General features: G+C 40.0%; 1 protein-coding gene across 1 annotated transcript in view; it reads right to left on the minus strand.

The window, feature by feature from the left end:
* Window positions 1–18,118, minus strand: part of ARHGAP25 (Rho GTPase activating protein 25) — a 62,114-nt gene that overhangs the window by 16,220 nt on the left and 27,776 nt on the right. Inside the window, exons 2-4 of the mRNA XM_072402832.1 lie at window positions 16,157–16,356; window positions 8,518–8,605; window positions 3,291–3,410 (exon numbers count right to left, since the gene is read on the minus strand). Of these exons, the coding sequence (XP_072258933.1) occupies window positions 3,291–3,410; window positions 8,518–8,605; window positions 16,157–16,356 (408 nt within the window). The remainder of the gene's footprint in view (window positions 1–3,290; window positions 3,411–8,517; window positions 8,606–16,156; window positions 16,357–18,118) is intronic.

Raw genomic sequence — 18,118 nt, forward strand, 5'->3', positions numbered from 1 at the left:
TTTTACTTATTAGAGTTTAGTTCCATTTTTAAAAACCATTTGAGATATTTCTGTGATGATCAGCCTGGGTCCTCTATAAAAAATTACTGATAAATTGGCAAATATCCAACACAATGATTTTCCATTATAACATTTTATGAGAATGATATAACTCTGAGCAGCCAGTCAATAATCTTTAATATTATCAGTGAAAATCATTGTGATATCTGTGTAAGATCATTGCTATACACATGCCACAGGTGATTATGATGTGATGAATAAAGAACCTTTTCCAGGAAAATTGTTGGTTTTCACATATTAGCCTTTCACATTTACGAGTTACAGTTTTTAGATTTGTTTGCACATCGTTTATGTATTTAAAGCCTTAGCAAACATTGGTTTGGCTTACAGAATTGCTTGTTATATACATGACAGGTACATGATAAAGAACATGCTCGGAGGGATTAGTTGTAAGTAAATTATTACTTGGATCCATAGGCCAGATGTTAGATGAAAAACTTGGCAAGTGTAAGGATCTGAGCAACTTTAAGAAGAGCCATATTGTTATGACTAGAGGACTGGGTCAGAGCATCTCCAAAATGTCGGGCATAGTGTCCCTAGTTTGCAGTAGTTAATACCAAGCAATAGAGAATGGAATGACCAGTGAACCGGAGCAAGAACCAACAACAACTACTCTAGTACAAATTGCTAAATGCTGACCAGGGAAAGGTGACAGAACATACCATGCATCACAGCTTACCCATGTGCTAATTCTGAATGCTATTTGCTACTACAAGTGTCTATAATGGGCATGAAGTAGGGAGCAACAGGAAGAAGGCAGGCCGGAAGAGGCAGAAGGGTGCAATATTGCAAGAAGGCAGGCAAGCGGAGGCAGAGGAGTTCAATATGGCAAGAAGATAGTTCAGAGACAACAGAGGGCCTTATGGGAAGAGGTCAGGTCAATGGAGGGAGCAAGGTGAGTTATGGGAAAAAGGATAGCTGGCAGGGGAAGCAGGGTGAATTATGGGAAGAAGTCAGGCCAGTGGAGGCAACAGGGTGCATTATGGGAAGAATTCAGGCCAGTGGAGGCAGCAGGGTGCATTATGGGAATAAGTCAGGCCAGTGGAGGCAGCAGGGTGCATTATGGGAGGAATTTAGGCCAGTGGAGGCAGCAGGGTGCATTATGGGAAGAAGTCAGGCCAGTGGAGGCAACAGGGTGCATAATGGGAAGAAGTCAGGCCAGTGGAGGCAGCAGGGTGCATTATGGGTAGGAGGCAGGTTGGTGGAGGCAGCAGGGTGCATTATGGGAAGACGTCAGGCCTGTGGAGGCAGCAGGGTGCATTATGGGTAGGAGGCAGGTTGGTGGAGGCAACAGGGTGCACTATGGGAGGAAGTCAGGCCAGTGAAGGCAGCAGGGTGCATTATGGGAAGACGTCAGGCCAGTGGAGGCAGCACGGCGTATTATGGGAAGAAGTCAGGCCAGTTGAGGCAGCAGGGTGCATTATGGGATGAAGTCAGGCCAGTGTGCATTATGGGTAGGAAGCAGGTTGGCAGAGGCAGCAGGGTGCATTATGGGTAGGAGGCAGGTTGGCGGAGGCAGCAGGGTGCATTATGGGAAGAAGTCAGGCCAGTGGAGGCAGCAGGGTGCATTATGGGAAGAAGGCAGGCCAGTGGAGGCAGCAGGGTGCATTATGGGAAGAAGGCTGGCCAGTGGAGGCAGCAGGGTGCATTATGGGTAGGAGGCAGGCTGGTGGAGGCAGCAGAGTGCATTATGGGAAGAAGGCAGGCTGGCAGAGGCAGCAGGGTGCATTATGGGAAGAAGTCAGGCCAGTGGAGGCAGCAGCAGAGTGCATTATGGGAAGAAGGCAGGCTGGCAGAGGCAGCAGGGTGCATTATGGGAAGAAGTCAGGCCAGTGGAGGCAGCAGGGTGCATTATGGAAAGAAAGTGAGCCGGCAGAGGCTTTGTGACTTAAGATCTACCTAAGCAATCCCATGGAACCCATGCCTCAATGGATCAAATTTGGTGACACACGAGGGACCTACACAATATTTGGTGGTTGGTTTTATTATTTTAGCTGATCATTGTCTGTAAGACACAATGCATTACTCTATCCTCCACAGTAGGAACATTGTTGTATACAATATTGTGTTGGATTACTTAGAGTACAGTCATACTGAGCTGCATTTTACCTACACAAGAAATTTCCAGAATACTTTTAGAATCCCAGACATTACTATTACATTTTATTACATTTATTTTTGAGTCAGCTAATAATTATTTATTTTCTATAGAGAAACCATTGTATCCAAAAGATTTTATCGACTATAACACCTACTTATTTCCTCGCCCTTCTGTGTAGTCATAATGGTATGATATATACAGACTATAAGTTTCTTCCTGTTCTGGTTACAGATAAGCCTGACATTGTATTGTGGCTGCTGTCCAATTGTCTCATCTCAGTATGATAACTTTTTCTTAGCTGACCACATTCACACATACATTAAATAACAGGGGATTCATATTTTTTTTTTTTTTTTTGAGGTTTATGGTTTTAAAAAAAAAAAAAGTTATAAAATAGGTACAAAGTTTGGATTGGCTTTAAAGTTCAAGAAAATGTAAACTAAATAGGATGCTATACATTTTCCTAAAATGTCCTAAAACATCCTCTTAAAAGTAATATTGAACTTTGTTCTGTTGACTTTAACCTTCCAATAATGTGCAAGCAAAAATCCTGTTTTTTAGAATTTCTTCTACATGATTAGATATACTTTATGTAGTGAATTTTCATCACATTTACCAAACTAAGAGATATACCAGCTTGCATGGGATATATATAATATTTTCACAAATTAAACCCTATTTCTACAATCTGCACGCTTATATCATCACGCTTATTTACTGATAAGATCGTCTGACTTTCTTCTTCTTTATGACTAGTACATAATTTTAGTTACAGTCATCAACAACTGATCTCTACACCACCTGCCCAACAATCTCAGAATTTATCTGTACTAGCACCTAATTTTCACCTCTATAATGATCACAAACTATTACATTAGTCAACAAAAATCTAAGTGTGTATAGAGGTGTGTTTCTCAACCAGGGTCCCTCGGGTTCCAGAGGTTGGTAGGGGTTCATTGAGCAATAAGAAGAAAACCCTGGAAACCTCTGGAGGAACCCTGGAATTCTACAGAACCCTGGTTGAGAAACATTGGTCAATAGGATGAGTTTAGCAATCGTAGCTTCCATTTTCTTTCAGAGACAGGTCCACTTTAAATATATACCATAATTGTGACCATGGTATAATTACCTCCTGATGGAAATCCAGCTGCTTTCTTGATAGCCTTCACCCATTCCTCCATCTCATTCTGCGAACTTGCCATAAGTGTGTAGCCATCTGATACTGGTTTGCCAGAATCGCTGGACAGCCCTGTGAATGTAGAGATAAAATGCAAATATTATTCAGAATGTGTTCTGTTAAAGGAGGAGCCTTACTTAAGTCCACAGATATGGAATACCAGCATTTTGCTAAAAGAAGAAAGGTTTTTATAGTGCTCAGAAACCTTATGAGTCTGCCTTGGTTCTCTATTTCAAAATCTCGTTCTCCCTGCTGACTGAAGGCTCCGACAAGGGTTGTGTGGGACTTATGCAGAGAAGTCACATCTTCTACATTGAGAGCATTTCATTTTCTGCAGCAAGCTGGTTGAAAATTCTATTATTATAGGAATATACATTAATTTACTTTTATGGCTACATTTTTTTTAAGTCAAAGTCTTATTAGCACATGATGATGCAGCCAAGGTCTCGTTGGCTTCTTATAGCTCTCAAGGAGCCTGGTAGTGACCCAAGCACCACGATTCACCCATCTCATGTGTATTATTTAAGTTTTGATTTCTGTTATATTGTTAAGAGTGCATCAAGAAAAATAAGGCTCTCCCCGCTGCAGAAGAAGTGAGACTGCACAGCTGCTGAACAAGATACCACAACAGGAAAAGCTTCTTCTGGGCTCCCTAGGGGATATAGGAAGCCAGCATAAAACCACCAACAGGTGAAGTGATAACATTAAGTATCTCAAAATAAAGAGCTAGAAATCTGTAGAATCAGAATTACTTTCTGTCTGACCAGGGCCCCAATAATCCCTTTCCAAGGGTAAACTGATCTTAATGCGGCTAAATACCCTCTGAGCTTGACATAAAACCACCAACAGGTGAAGTGATAACATTAAATATCTCATTACAATGCCGCCCAAGAAGGGGTGAGATATATTAGGCAGCATATGAACAGTCAGTTCTTGAAGCTGTGTTGGAAGCAGGAAAATTTGAGTGTAATGATCTGTGTTGACAAAGGCCAAATTGGGGTGATTAGACAATTGGGTAACAGCATCTCCAAAATGGTGGATCATGTGGCATGCTAAAAAAGTCCAAGGAAAGAAAACCAGTGAACTGGTAACAGGGTCATGAGCACCCGAGGCTCACTGATACATATGTAGGAGTAAGTGAGTGTACCAGCCTGTCTGGTCCGATCCCATGCTGGCCATGAGAAAGAACACACAATGAAACCCAGCTTGCTATGTATAGAGCCACATAGAAACAGACCAAGCTGACTCCTGTCCACTGCAAAAGCCTACAATGGAAATGTTATGTCAGGACTGGCAATAATAGAAGGAGACCTTGCCTGACGAGCAAGTTTTCTTTTAGATCATATGGATGGTTGGGTGCGTTGCTTGCCTGGTAAAGAGATAGGTAAGAGCACCAGAATACACCATGGAAAGAAGTGTGGCCTGATAATGGCAGTGTGACAGGACCTGCTGCTAACATTTTGGTGCCAGAACACCCTAGAGGTATTATGGGCCACCCTTAATCCTTGGCCTAGAAAAGGGATGTCCTGGAAGAGGAATGAAGTGTCTAGCCTACCCATGCTTTCCAAGACACTCTGGATCCCAAATAAAGAGCTATACATCTGTAGCACCAGAATTACTTTCTGCCTGACCAGGACCCTTTAATCCCTTTCCAGGGGTAAACTGAGCTAAATGCTGCTAAATACCCTCTGAATTTGGCATCCCACTATGCTACACCAGCTACCTGAGAACTTTGGGTCTTGTGAGATTTTTGGAGGTCTTGTGGAGTCCACACATGGTTGGGTCTTGGCAGTTTTGGTGGGAAATTGAGAACCTAATACATATTAGGCAGATGGTTTTAATGCTTTGGCTGATCAGTAAATATAATTTTTGGATTTGCCCATATCATTCATTGAACCCCCATGTAAATGACAGCAACCTTGTTGAAGGATGCCTAATGGTTTCTAACAGTCATATTTAGATATATCTGGTCATGACTACCACGGATCTCTTCCTTCCTTTCATTTCAGTTACTTTTCATTTCCACATGCATCGGCACCCAGGGGGTTATTACTCTGTATAGTAACTTGAAACGTTTGACCTTCACTGAACTCTTGAAATCCATAATTATTCCACAGGAAAAGACAAAATATGTATTGCCCAATAGGCAGCTCACCTCCACTGCAGGCAGCCTGTCTGGGCAAAGCATATTTTACTTGGCAGCTTTGCCAAAAATGTGCCCTTTTAGTAAACTTTTCTTCTTTTTTTTTAACCTTGAGACAATTGTCATCACTGATACAGACCTGGAAACAGTTATTTGGAGCTGAAATACAATGTATAGTTATAACATCTTTAGTATTTGTGTTATCATCAGTGGGCATTGCTATCATCAATAACATTTTTCCAATGAACAAAACAAAGTAAAATGCTGATGAGTAAAGTGCTGTACCACAAATCAAGCAATCCCAAATCATCTCTAATTTCATTGTATTTAATTTAGTAGAACTTGTCACATGTTTAGACAAATCAAAAGATTAGTTACCTGGAAGAGAAAAAAGTGTTCTATTTACCCTTCCATTTGCCATGCCTCCCCTATGTTCCAGCATGCCAGTTTGCCGGTTTCTTCAGCATTCAACACTTTTGGGAATTTGTTGAATGCCTTTGTCCCAACTACCTTTCTTGTGATGGTTGTGTCCCCCAACGTTCATATCACTTCTGAATTTGAGGGATCTAAGCAAGGAACCAGTGTATGGTGGGGGACGGGGATTCCCAGTGGTGTGGAATGCCAAAGGCTGCTGGACTAGAGCCATGACATTGGGCCACCAATAAGATAAGTTTACTACCTCTTCTACTACAGGAAAGAAGGGCATTCATTTAGATCTTTTCCACTGTAAACCATCATTAATAATACCACTGGATGTCTTTAGCTCCTATTCAAAGCCAATATAAAAAAATTAAAAAAAAAAAGAATTTGGAGACATATTCTTTCAAAACTTAATGTCTCATTAGCTGTTATTACCGGCAGCCTATGATGGTAAAAGTGCAGTGGTCAATGAATATTACTCATATCGAGACCTTCTTCCAACAACAGAAGAACTCCACCACCACATATATATCAGTACTGTAAAGTGGTAGTCACCGGTTCTGTTTTTAAAAAAGGAATATCCGAGCTGAAAGGGTGGCATGAGTTTATGTCAGTGGAACAAATGGCCTGGGCAGCTAAAGCCATGCAAACCATAGAACTCCAATTGCAAATTTCTTCCTATCGGCACCTATTAACCTGCAAACACGTGTTCTACCCCATGAAGCCAGAGCCATGGTTTTCTGGCTGTACTATTCGTTTGTCAACAAAAGACATAGCTGTTGATGTAGATGATTTTCAATCAGCTTGGTAAATGAGGTAGAGAGGGGCCATGGAAACAGATCACCAAAAAAAATAAGTGAATTAACAATGAATGCCAAAGTAAAGGGGATCACTGGTACTGGCAACTAATGTAATGTTTATCAGTGGCACTGAATACCAAAGTAATGTGTGTGCTTAACATTGGCTACCCATAGAATGTATGTTACCGGCACTGGCTACCAATGCAATATGTGTCACTGGCTACCAATGGAATGTGTATCAATGGCACTGAATACCTATGTAAGATATGTCTCTGGCACTGGCTGCTAATGTAATGTGGACCAATAGCACTGGCTACCAATGGAATGTATGGTACTGGCACTGGCCACCAATACAATATTTGTAATTAGCACTAGCTACCAATAGAATGTGTATCAATGGCACTTAAAACTCATGTAATGTATGTCCCTGGCACTAGCTTCCGGGGTAACGTGGATCAATGGCACTGGTTACCATTAGAACGTGCGTCACTAACACTGGCTATTAACGAAATGTGGAACACTGGCATATGATATAATAGTATATCTGAATATTGGTTTAACATCATGGTAGAAAATTGTGCACACATTAAATAGCTTACCCTTTTGTCATATGACTTGTATGGTATTAGAATATTATGCAGTGGCTGTTATTTGTTTGTAAGTTTTCAGACTAATAGCAAAAACATTTCACTGTGGGGCCCTGTGATTGCTATGTAAATTCTTCCAGACCACCATAGTCTGTGGTTGCAGGGGCCTTCCTGCTTTGCAAGGCATTGGCCCGTTTATCAGTGTCTAAATAGCGTGATATTGTAACAGTGTGGAAAAAAGAAAGCCATACACAAATCATTTGATGTTATACCAATGTTTCCACGGACAACCAGTAAATAACACCTGCACTCTGATCTTCTCCTTCCTGTGTCAAAAAACAGAACTAAGGGGGAATAAAAAAGTTTTCATACCCAGAGCCTCCAAGCGCAACTAAAGCCAAAACCGAAGACTCACTCACTCAATCATTCTTTTAGCATAAATAGTGTTGTCTTTCAAAGTGAACTTTACAAATACAGAAACCTTTTGTGCTTGGCTGAAGTCAGGGCTGCCATCAGTAATTTCTGGGCCACATACTAGGTAAACTTCCCTCATGTCTAAATGTTCCAACATTGCAAAAGTCAAGTTCTTATGATCAGGGCCCGGTATAGAGGTACCCCATGTACCCTCACTGATGACAGTCCACACAACCAGGGCCTCTCATGTCTCCCAGTTTCCAACAATTGGTCACCATCTACCTCCTGTGACTACAAGTCCTGCTTCCTCCTCATGTTATAGGTCTTCTACTATAACGCAGTAGTACTGTTGGGAAATGTAGCCTGGCATCTATTGTTTGCTTTACTTTGGGTGCCACATGGTCAAATCTGAATGCCCTTACTCCAAAAGCTAAGGAGAGGAAATGCAAGCACATTTTCCCATGAAACAGATACTATAATATATGTATAATATAATTATACATATATAATTTTTGTAAAAGTATGATTATAATTTGCCTTGCACCATTTTGGATTTCATTGAGTGAAGAAGCCTACGCATGATTAGCTATGGATACAATGTGAATTGTTCCAAACAGAGAACCAGCATCTTACAGAAAATTAAAAATATCTTATTTGGGTCAAATGTACCACCCCATCCTGTTATCTCATAGACGTTGCTGGGTTTTTTTTCTTTATGCCACAAAAACCCAAGTGTGAGGACTATTGACACGTTTCCAGCTCACTGCTGTTTGTTATATCGGATATACCCGAGCTCATAAAAATGGAACACTTACCTGGAATGACTTCGAAGATGAATTTCCCCACATCATCAGGGTTACAGGACACCTCGCTAATTGAGCTTTGGGGTAAAAACAGGGAGCCCTGGAAGAAAATAAAACACATTAGGATATTTTTTAATTGTTATAGCTTTTTAAAATCTGTATATGGATAACAATAAATTATATACTGACACAGGCATAACTACAAATCATGATCCCAATCCCCTCCCTATGCCCCACCACTTGGTGTCCCACATAACAGTGCACCTACCAAGAATCTCTTTCCTACCCAATGCACAGTGAATATGTAGAATTAAAGGTATCAATAAATGTATAATATCCTATTCAGCATGCAGCCACCCCTGGTCGCTCACCTCCATTCGGAGGCTTTTCAAATGTAGTGTGACTTCATGAAACAGACAAAAAGAACAGAATGCAGAAGCAGTAAGTTGATGCTGGAGGAGGTAATATATTTTAATTGCACAATGAGGGTTTGACTGGGGGAACAGCAGCTACTGGGGAGCAGTGATGGATGGTGGGGCTCTGGTTGAAGGTAGGGAGGGTAAGAAGACCTGAGACCCCCTGCCTTCAGCCACAGGGACTGATAACCTAGTACTACAACAATGTAGCAAACAGTGGTGGATGACCCCAGAATCATTTCCATGGTGAAGAGAACCCCCTTCACAACAGCCAACCAAGTGAACAACACTCTCCAGGAAATAGACGTATCGATATCCAAGTCTACCATAAAGAGAAGACTGCATGAAAGTAAATACAGAGGGTGCACTGCAAGGTGCAAGCCACTCATAAGCCTCAAGAATAGAAAGGCTAGATTGGACTTTGCTAAAAAAACATCTAAAAAAGCCAGCACAGTTCTGGAAAAACATTCTTTGGACAGATGACACCAAGATCGACCTTTACCAGAATGATGACAAGAAAAAAGTATGGAGAAGGCGTGGAACAGCTCATGATCCAAAGCATACCACATGATCTGTAAAACATAGCAGAGGCATAGTGTGATGGCTTGGGTGTGCATGGCTGCCATGGCACTGGGACTCTAGTGTTTATCCATGATGTGACACAGAAGTAGCCGATTGAGATGTTAAGAGACATACTGTCCACTCAAATCCATTTAAATGCAGTCACATTGATTGGAAGGCGTTTCATAACACAGATGGACAATGATCCAAAACATACAGCCAAAGCAACCCAGGAGTTTATTAAAGCAAAGTCGTGGAATATTCTTGAATGGCCAAGTCCGTCACCTGATCTGAACCCAATTGAGCATGCATTTCATTTGTTGAAGACTAAACTTCAGACAGAAAAGCCAACAAACAGAAACTGAAAGCCGCTGCAGTAAAGGCCTGGCAGAGCATTAAAAAGGAGGAAACCCGGCATCTGGTGATGTCCATGAGCTCAGGACTACTGGCTGTCATTGCCAGCAAAGGGATTTCAACCAAGTATTAGAAATGAATATTTTATTTTGAGCTTTTTAATTGTTCAATTACGTTTGAGCCCCTGAAATGAAATGATTGTGTTAATAATCAGTTTAACAAAAAGAATATATAAAAATGTGAGGAACTAAAGTTAAAGTTATAATCTTTTTGGTAAACCCACTGAATTAAAGCTGAAATTCTGCAGTTTAACTGCATTTGAGTTGTTTCATTTAATTGTGGTAATGTACAGAACAAATTTAGAAAATAGTTGTCTCTGTCCAAATATTTATGGACCTAACTGTATATATGAAGTCACATTACATTTGAAAAGCCTATATATATATATATATATATATATATATATATATATATATATATGATTAAACTTGGGCAGCACGGTTGCTCAGTGGCTAGCACTCTGCTCTTTGCAGCACTGGGTCCCAGGTTCAGATCTCAGCCAGGACACTATCTGCATGGAGTTTGCAGGTTCCCCCTGTGTCTGTGTGGGTTTCCCCCGGGTACTCCAGTTTCCTCCAACATTCCAAAAACATGCAGTTAGTTTAATTGGTTTCCCCCAAATTGCCCTTAGACTGTATTAATGACATAAGACTATGGTAGGCACATTAGATTGTGAGCCCCTTTAAGAGACAGTTATGACAAAAGGATTTGTAAAGTACTGTGCAATATGTTGGTGTTAAATTCATAAAAAATGGACTTGTAGTTTACTGATGCACTGCATAACAATTGCCTTGTTTTTACTGACGCATTGGTTACATTACAGCTCTGCTAACCTCCCATGGCTTTCCTGTTTATGACTGCATGGCATTCCTTAGGAAAGTTTCCCCATAGCGACAACAGTAGACCATGCCTATATAATGTGTGGGAATGGGGATACATGGAATAGAGAGCTGTCATCCTATAACAGGTAGTGCAAGAACAAGGATCTTTATGGAAGGATCACTTGGTATTACTTTATTACTATTGCAGAATTCAAGATGTTACAAATGTCTTTTCAAATAACATGTAAATGCTTATCCGAGGTTAAAGTGGTTGGGTTTACATCTACTCTAAGACAGCAACTTTTTAACATGTGTAAACCATAGAAATAACATTCAGGTCTTTAGGGAACCCCTGCTATAATTACTATATCCACACACATTTACAGTACATTAGCTTGGTGGTCAATGGGAAAAATCCACCATGGAAGATGTTTGCTGGCCATTTGGAATAATGTCACCCTTACAGATCAGTAAAGATGCCAAAAAGATAATTGTCATCTGTTAATCTGACCTGAGAATCCTAAATTTCTCATTGCTCAATGAACCCATAGCAACCTCCGCTGAGCCCTGGTTAAGAAACTTTGATCTAAAGGGTCTTTTCTAAATATTTCTGTTTGTCAAATGTTCCATTAAAAAAAAAATGTTAATACTGGTCAGTAGGGAACGCCAAGTTACAAGCACATTGTGAGTGAAGTGACAAGCACATAAAAAAATCTGCTGAGATGTTATCTTCCACCCACACAGAAATACTAAGAACTGACCACAACTCCAACATGCTTCAAAGTGCCTCTTATTGCAAATCGAGATGAACCCAGATCTTGTTTTTATATCTCTAATAAAAAAAACAACATCATGTTGTTACTTCATTACACGGAAGGTCCACACCAGCTAAGCCAGGTGCCAAGAGTGTTTGCCACAGGATAGACATGGGAAGTGCAAAGAGGTGTAAAATCAATAGGAGATATCTGGAGGAGAAAGGGCTTCTCACACATGAGAAAGTCAGAATCATGCCCTTCCCTTCAATTGAAGTCATTTCCTTGTTATATTCTACTACCATCATTTACATTAGGGTGGTGACCCTCAAAGTGTATATTGATTAAAGATAATAGCCTCAGCTTCTCAGAGAAGTTATGCATGTGGCTGCCCTGTAAACCTGTAAAATACATTTAATAAAAATACCTAAATGTAAAAAATTTGCAGATTACTAGCCCAGAGATTTGTTAGCTTCATTAGTTTTATTTATTTAAGCTAAGTTTCTATTTTTTTTCTCCAGTGATCATTTCCTGTCCTAGTTTTGATGATCATTAGAGTGTAGTGAAGAAGAATTGTCACCAGAAAACAAGAGTACAATACACTTCTCGTATTTTCCCAACCCATCAAACACATCCCAGACACATCTCTCCCACTATTTTGCAGATTGCTGGCATCCAGTGAACTAATAAATGGGTCTGTTGGTCCCTTTACCAGTCCACTGCCATGTTCCACGCACCTCAACATTAGTGTATCCCACAGACTGCTATTTCACCTGTTGTGCGGAGAGGACGGGTAAATAATTATCGGGTGGATATGTATTTGATGAAAGTAGACATCTGTTTATTCCAAAGCCAATGTTACTTGGGGTCCATTGAGTTTGGAAAGGTATTGTCAGGTCTCGAATCTCAAACAGCACGTACCAAAATGCTGCATATCTAATATACAGGCCAATCCAATTTTTGTAAGATTGCCACCAAAAAAATTGTGCTAAATATAAAATGATTGCCTGTTGCTCTGGCAAGGAAATGTATGCATTGTGGTGCATAGTTAGTTTTTCGTCATTTTCTATATTGCAGCTTATGTAAGAAATTTCTCACTTTATCAGCATTACAAGCCAATTTAGTTTTTATGTACTTTTTATTGCTTAAAACTTTCTGTGCTTTCTAGACCAAATTACAGAAACACAGTTGAAAGTAATCCATTGATGACTGGAGATCTACATATTTGTGTATTCCCCTACTGTAATAAACCTCTGCTCCTCCTTTAGTGGTTTAACGTGCATATGGGCATCTGTATACGTCTTTTCATCAATGAGAATGTCTAGGAGTGGGCATGGCCATGGACACCCGTAGTGGCCAGACTTTGATTGAAGTTTACAACACGCTGGAGATCCTATTGCTGATAGCAGCATGGGCAAAATATGCAAAATCCTCTTCAGTGGTGGAGAAGCATTGCCATGCTGGTCCATGCAAGAAGGGAGTGACTTCAGAGAGAAAAATCTATGTGGTGTTTTTTGCTTCTACAGTGATCCTCTCTCTGAAAGTTACCAAAAGAGATAAGATGGCTATTGGCATGTATACGAGGGGGTACTGAGAAGTTCCTGGCTTTGCCCCCTTCCAGATGAAATAGAAAAATGATTGTGGGGGCATATGACAGCCTAATATCTTAGTATGTAACTGTGCAAATATGAGGTCTTTGTGATTCTTAAAACTGTTTTTTCTTTTAGTGAGAAGCTGTGATGGCAGAGGCACAAGCAAGTTTCACGTTGTTGGAGTTACGGGCCGTCATGAAGTTTTTGTTTCTCCAGGGAAAGGAAGGACACTTCTCCCCCAGTGTTTGTGACATCTCAGTGTGAATGTCCTTTGCTGACTTTCCCTGGAGAAACAAAACTGCCACTGTTGATATTAGGCATATGATATTCGGCTGTCAAAGCCAGGAACTTCTCAGCACCCCTCAGCACTTCTCACCACCTCCCTCAAACTATTCTCGTCCAAGATGAAAGGTTGTGCTTGTCCTGGATGATAATCTGACATTTGTATAGTGGTCCTTTAATGTCGTTCACTGATCTGTCCTGGTAGATCAATGAACAACTGGTTGGGAAAGACCGCTATGCTTGCCAATAGAGGAGAGCACAATGGGGTGCCACTCCTTTGTCTTCGCCTCTCCATAGAACAGAACAAGCACTGTGTGTACAGTACCCGCTCATTCATTCAACAGAAGTTAGATGTGTGTACATAGCCATAGACCTAGCCATAAGCGATGGTGTCATGTGGACACCTAGCTGCTCCTTGCTGTTTGCATGTCAATGATACATGACAAAGCCTTTATCATAAATAGTTTCCCCCCATCTAATAGATTGTAAGCTCTCCTCCAGTGTCACTGTCTGTATTTGTTTGTCATTTGCGACACCCATTTAATGTACAGAGCTGCGTAGTATGTTGGCGCTATATAAATCCTGTTTAATAAAAATATTATTAAATTCCAATTGTACTTGCTTTGCAGCCACCTAGTGAGTTAAAATTTTTACATCATCCCCTCTTTCCTGCATATTATTTTACCAAGGGACTGGGCAATCTTATCAGCAATATGTCAATGGATTGAGGTAAGATGAGTATAGGGCTAGACAAACCATGTGACATTTATAATACATTATTTGTACTACTCAACACAAACAATAAATCTAACAGTAAAACGATTGGAAACCAGGGCCATTTTCTATTCCTGTTGAGTCAAAACATTTCATCAAACATGGGTCAGGAAAAGCTGAAAAAGATGAAAACATTGCATCAATGGAGCAACAGGTGGAGCAAGGGGGTGGTCAGAGGCTGCCTCAGTGGTGGCATTCCAATATTCTAATTCTACTGAAATCTGTTCAGGCAATAAAGTGATCAATATTCTGCAATTCATTTTCAAACAGAGAAAAATCATTTATTGCTTTAATAGTGATTGTTTAAAAGACAACGATGGGGTGCGGGGCTAGAGGTGAATTCAAAAAAAAAATTCACCTTAGGCTTATTTACACTTGGCCATTGTGGCTATTGCAGTGTGGGCAGATAATTGTTGGAAACTATGATCCTCTCATGTGTAATGCTGCTTCCACTTTCAGTTTTTAATTCTTTTCATTTTGTGTGAAATATGAAAACAGGAAAAGATACAAACCCTCTGAATATACACAATACTGCATCTCCACAAATGTTACAAATAAACCAGATTTTGGGATCTTCTATGGATAATATTTAGGTAAATTTGTGAATAAAAATTTTCCTATTTAGCTCCAACAGTTTATGGACTTTGCTTCAACCTAAAACTTGTACATCAGACTCATGGCTCACATAAAGGTGTAATGGACTTTAAAAATAACAGCACAGCACAATTGATCGCCTGTTTCTCTGACACTTGGTCATGTTGGTTTATATGTGTTGCAAAGCCCAGATTAGATTGAAGACAAAGGAGCAAGAGCTGAAACTTCCATGTTAGAGCAATGCACAGTTACACACGTGACATACACTGTAGTGCAATTTATCCTAAATGACATCCAAAAGCACAGCAAAGCACCCACATTGTAGCGCACACATTTAAATATTGTGAAAAAATTACAATTTAACTATTATCCACAGAACATTTTTGGGATTTTTTTGGAAATGCAAAGTATGTAGTCATGTCATTGTGACAATCTACTGCCCCTACCCAATGTCATTACCAGTCTAGGGCAAATTTCTGAAGGGAAGCCAATTTACCCAACTGCAAATTTTTAGGACTGGGAGGAAAACCCATGCAAACATTGGGAGAACATAAACTCCATACAGACAGGGGCCAAGATTCCAACCTGGCACTTTAATGCCACAAAGGCAAAAGTGCTACCCACTGAGCCAGCCGTGCCACCCACTGGATAAAATGCTGGGCATGCAAAACTTAAATTTTATTTTTTTGCTTGTTTTGGAAACAATAGGACTCATCACTATTGTCAGTTTTTTATTACTGTGTGTGTTTACAATGGGTATATTCACTCTTGATATTTGTTGCAGCAACCATGGTGGCAATGATTGTAAAAAATGGGAAATCTTATAACAGAGGCTAACTGATCAATGCATGTCTTATATTGGAAATAATATGTTTTTTTGGACCAACAAATATTATTTATGTTTTAGGACAATATATTGATATCATTATGAAAATATTACCTTGTATTGGAGATAATATATCGCCACAATATTAAACTTCTTAGGGAAAAATTACTAATCACTGCCAAAAAAAATTCTTAATTCCCCTTTAACTTACCTAAAGCCTCAATCATGTGATTCTTCTATGAATTTTTCTGGTGTCTCTATAACTGCCCGTGTGATATGAGCACTGCTTATTGACTGTCCGTGGCAGAGATCCAGAAGAGGGATTTGCAACAGTGAAATCAGTACAAGGGGAGAGTGGGGGATTGGATGACGTGACTGTGGAACTGATTTAGTGATCCCTTGTACATGGAGAGCAGATTTTGAGAGCATATGTTGCTTTGCAAAGCAAGAAAAACAAAAAACACAATGAATGCATTGGGCAGAAATGGCAAGGGGTATTATTTATTGCTCAAAGACTGGATTTAGCTATTCCCTGCACTGTCCATAAGGACACCCTAACCCTGGTCCATGCAATGACCAGCGTGGAGTTGTGTAGAAATATTCTGCATATCAGTCTTACCTGTGGTTTGCTGTCATCTTCATCCTTGTAGTAGCAGAGATGTTGGCCCTTTAGGATAAAATACTTCTGCTGCCAGTTCTTCACTATGCTTTTCTGTTGCTTTTTCAGCCAACCGCTCTTCACCGGCTTCTCCATGGAATTATGAAGACGCCCCACCGATGACAAATGGTCACTGGTCATCATGCTGACTGTCCGGAGTGCTGAACAAGGAAAGCAAAAGTCTGGTTGGTCCAAAGAAATGAAATACAACTCTACGATGATCTGAATGTCATTGAATGAACATGAATATCAATCCCCTGTCTTCAAAGTCAACACCCTGGCAGGGTACGCCTCATTGCACAGACCACGGCTGAAATAACATCTGACTTTTGGCTGTAGAATCTTTAAGGAAGTGGCCAAACAACAGGTTTCAAAATACACTTCCTCTAGTGCGTAGGAGTGTTTATAGAGAGCAGGAGGCCAGATATAAATAAGGGCTGGTATGAATACATTTTAACATTTTTTAAGTCGCCTTTAACCAAATAGTTAATTTTTCTTCCTACAAACAACATGTTGCTCTGTAGACACAAGCCACGGGTGACAACTATACCTGAGAAATGGACACTTTATAAACCCAATAAAAACCACTGGAAGGTATGAAATATACAACTATGGGTGTGACACCTAATCAGCTTAAAGTATAAAATGTTATTATTATTATAATGGGCAGCACGGCGGCTCAGTGGCCCTTGCAGTGCTAGGTCTCAGTTTGGTATCACGGCCATTACACTATCTGCATGGAGTTTGCAGGTTCTCCTTGTGTCTAATTAGGTTTCCTCCGGGTGCTCCGGATTCCTCCCACATTCCAAAAACATGCAGTTAGGTTAATTGGCTTCCTCCCAAAATTGACCTTAGACCATAATAATGACATATGACTATGGTATGGACATTAGATTGTGAGCTCCTTTGAGGGACAGTTAATGACATGACTATGGACTTTGTATAGTGTTGTGTAATGTATCAGCACAATATAAATATTGTGTAATAATCAATTTAATTATTAAACTGTGTTTAAATATCACCAACATATTACGCAGAGCTGTACAATAAATAGGGGTTGGAAATGACAGACAGATACAGACAGTGACACAGGAGAAGGAGAGGACCCTGCCCCGAAGAGCTTACAATCTAAGAGTACCTTACTATGTAACAAGTAACAATCTATGCAACTTACGATGTATCCACCATTCCAAATCCCCACAATCGGAGGGGATATGGAATGGTGGATAAGTAGTGAAAGTTTAAGAGACAGAAGAACACGGAATAGATTTTTTAAAAAAGATTTGGTGTTAGTTGGCAAATGTTTTTAGTTCTGGACCAGATCCATTGCAGGTTTACTGGATCACACAGGTTTTCTATGAAAGTCTATCTTCACCAGTCTTGGAGAGCTTTAATAAATCAGGGATTGGGAAGGATTGAGACTTTTGGGATTTTGCAGAACCAATCTGCTTCCTCAACAGAAAAGAAGGCACATAACAGAAATGTTAAACGGCACCTTCCCACATAACAAACTTAAAATTTTTAGTGTTAGGAGAATGTTCAAGGGACAAGGTAACTATAGACACTTGATGGGTCCAAATAGTAGCTTGCTCTAAAAAATACAGCTAGTCCCCAGGTTACATACAAGATAGGTTTGTTCTTAAGTTGAGTTTGTATGTAAGTCAGAACGGGTACATTATTTTAATAAATGCAATCAGGACAGATGTCTCAACATATTATTATTATTCAGCGTGGTGTGAGTTACTGTATAGTTATCACTGTATGTTATACAAAACAATTTTATATCACAAAGCGAAAAAAAAAACTTTATGGAGTCTAGACATTCATTAACTTCTAGAGCAAGATGTGCTTTGATATGCAAAACTAATCAACTGCAGAGTTTGTCTTCGTCATTAAAGAGTTTCAAGAGGCTGCAGAAAGAGC

Source organism: Pyxicephalus adspersus, chromosome 2 (assembly GCF_032062135.1).
Source record: "Pyxicephalus adspersus chromosome 2, UCB_Pads_2.0, whole genome shotgun sequence".
In the NCBI taxonomy this organism is placed as follows: Eukaryota; Metazoa; Chordata; class Amphibia; order Anura; family Pyxicephalidae; genus Pyxicephalus; species Pyxicephalus adspersus.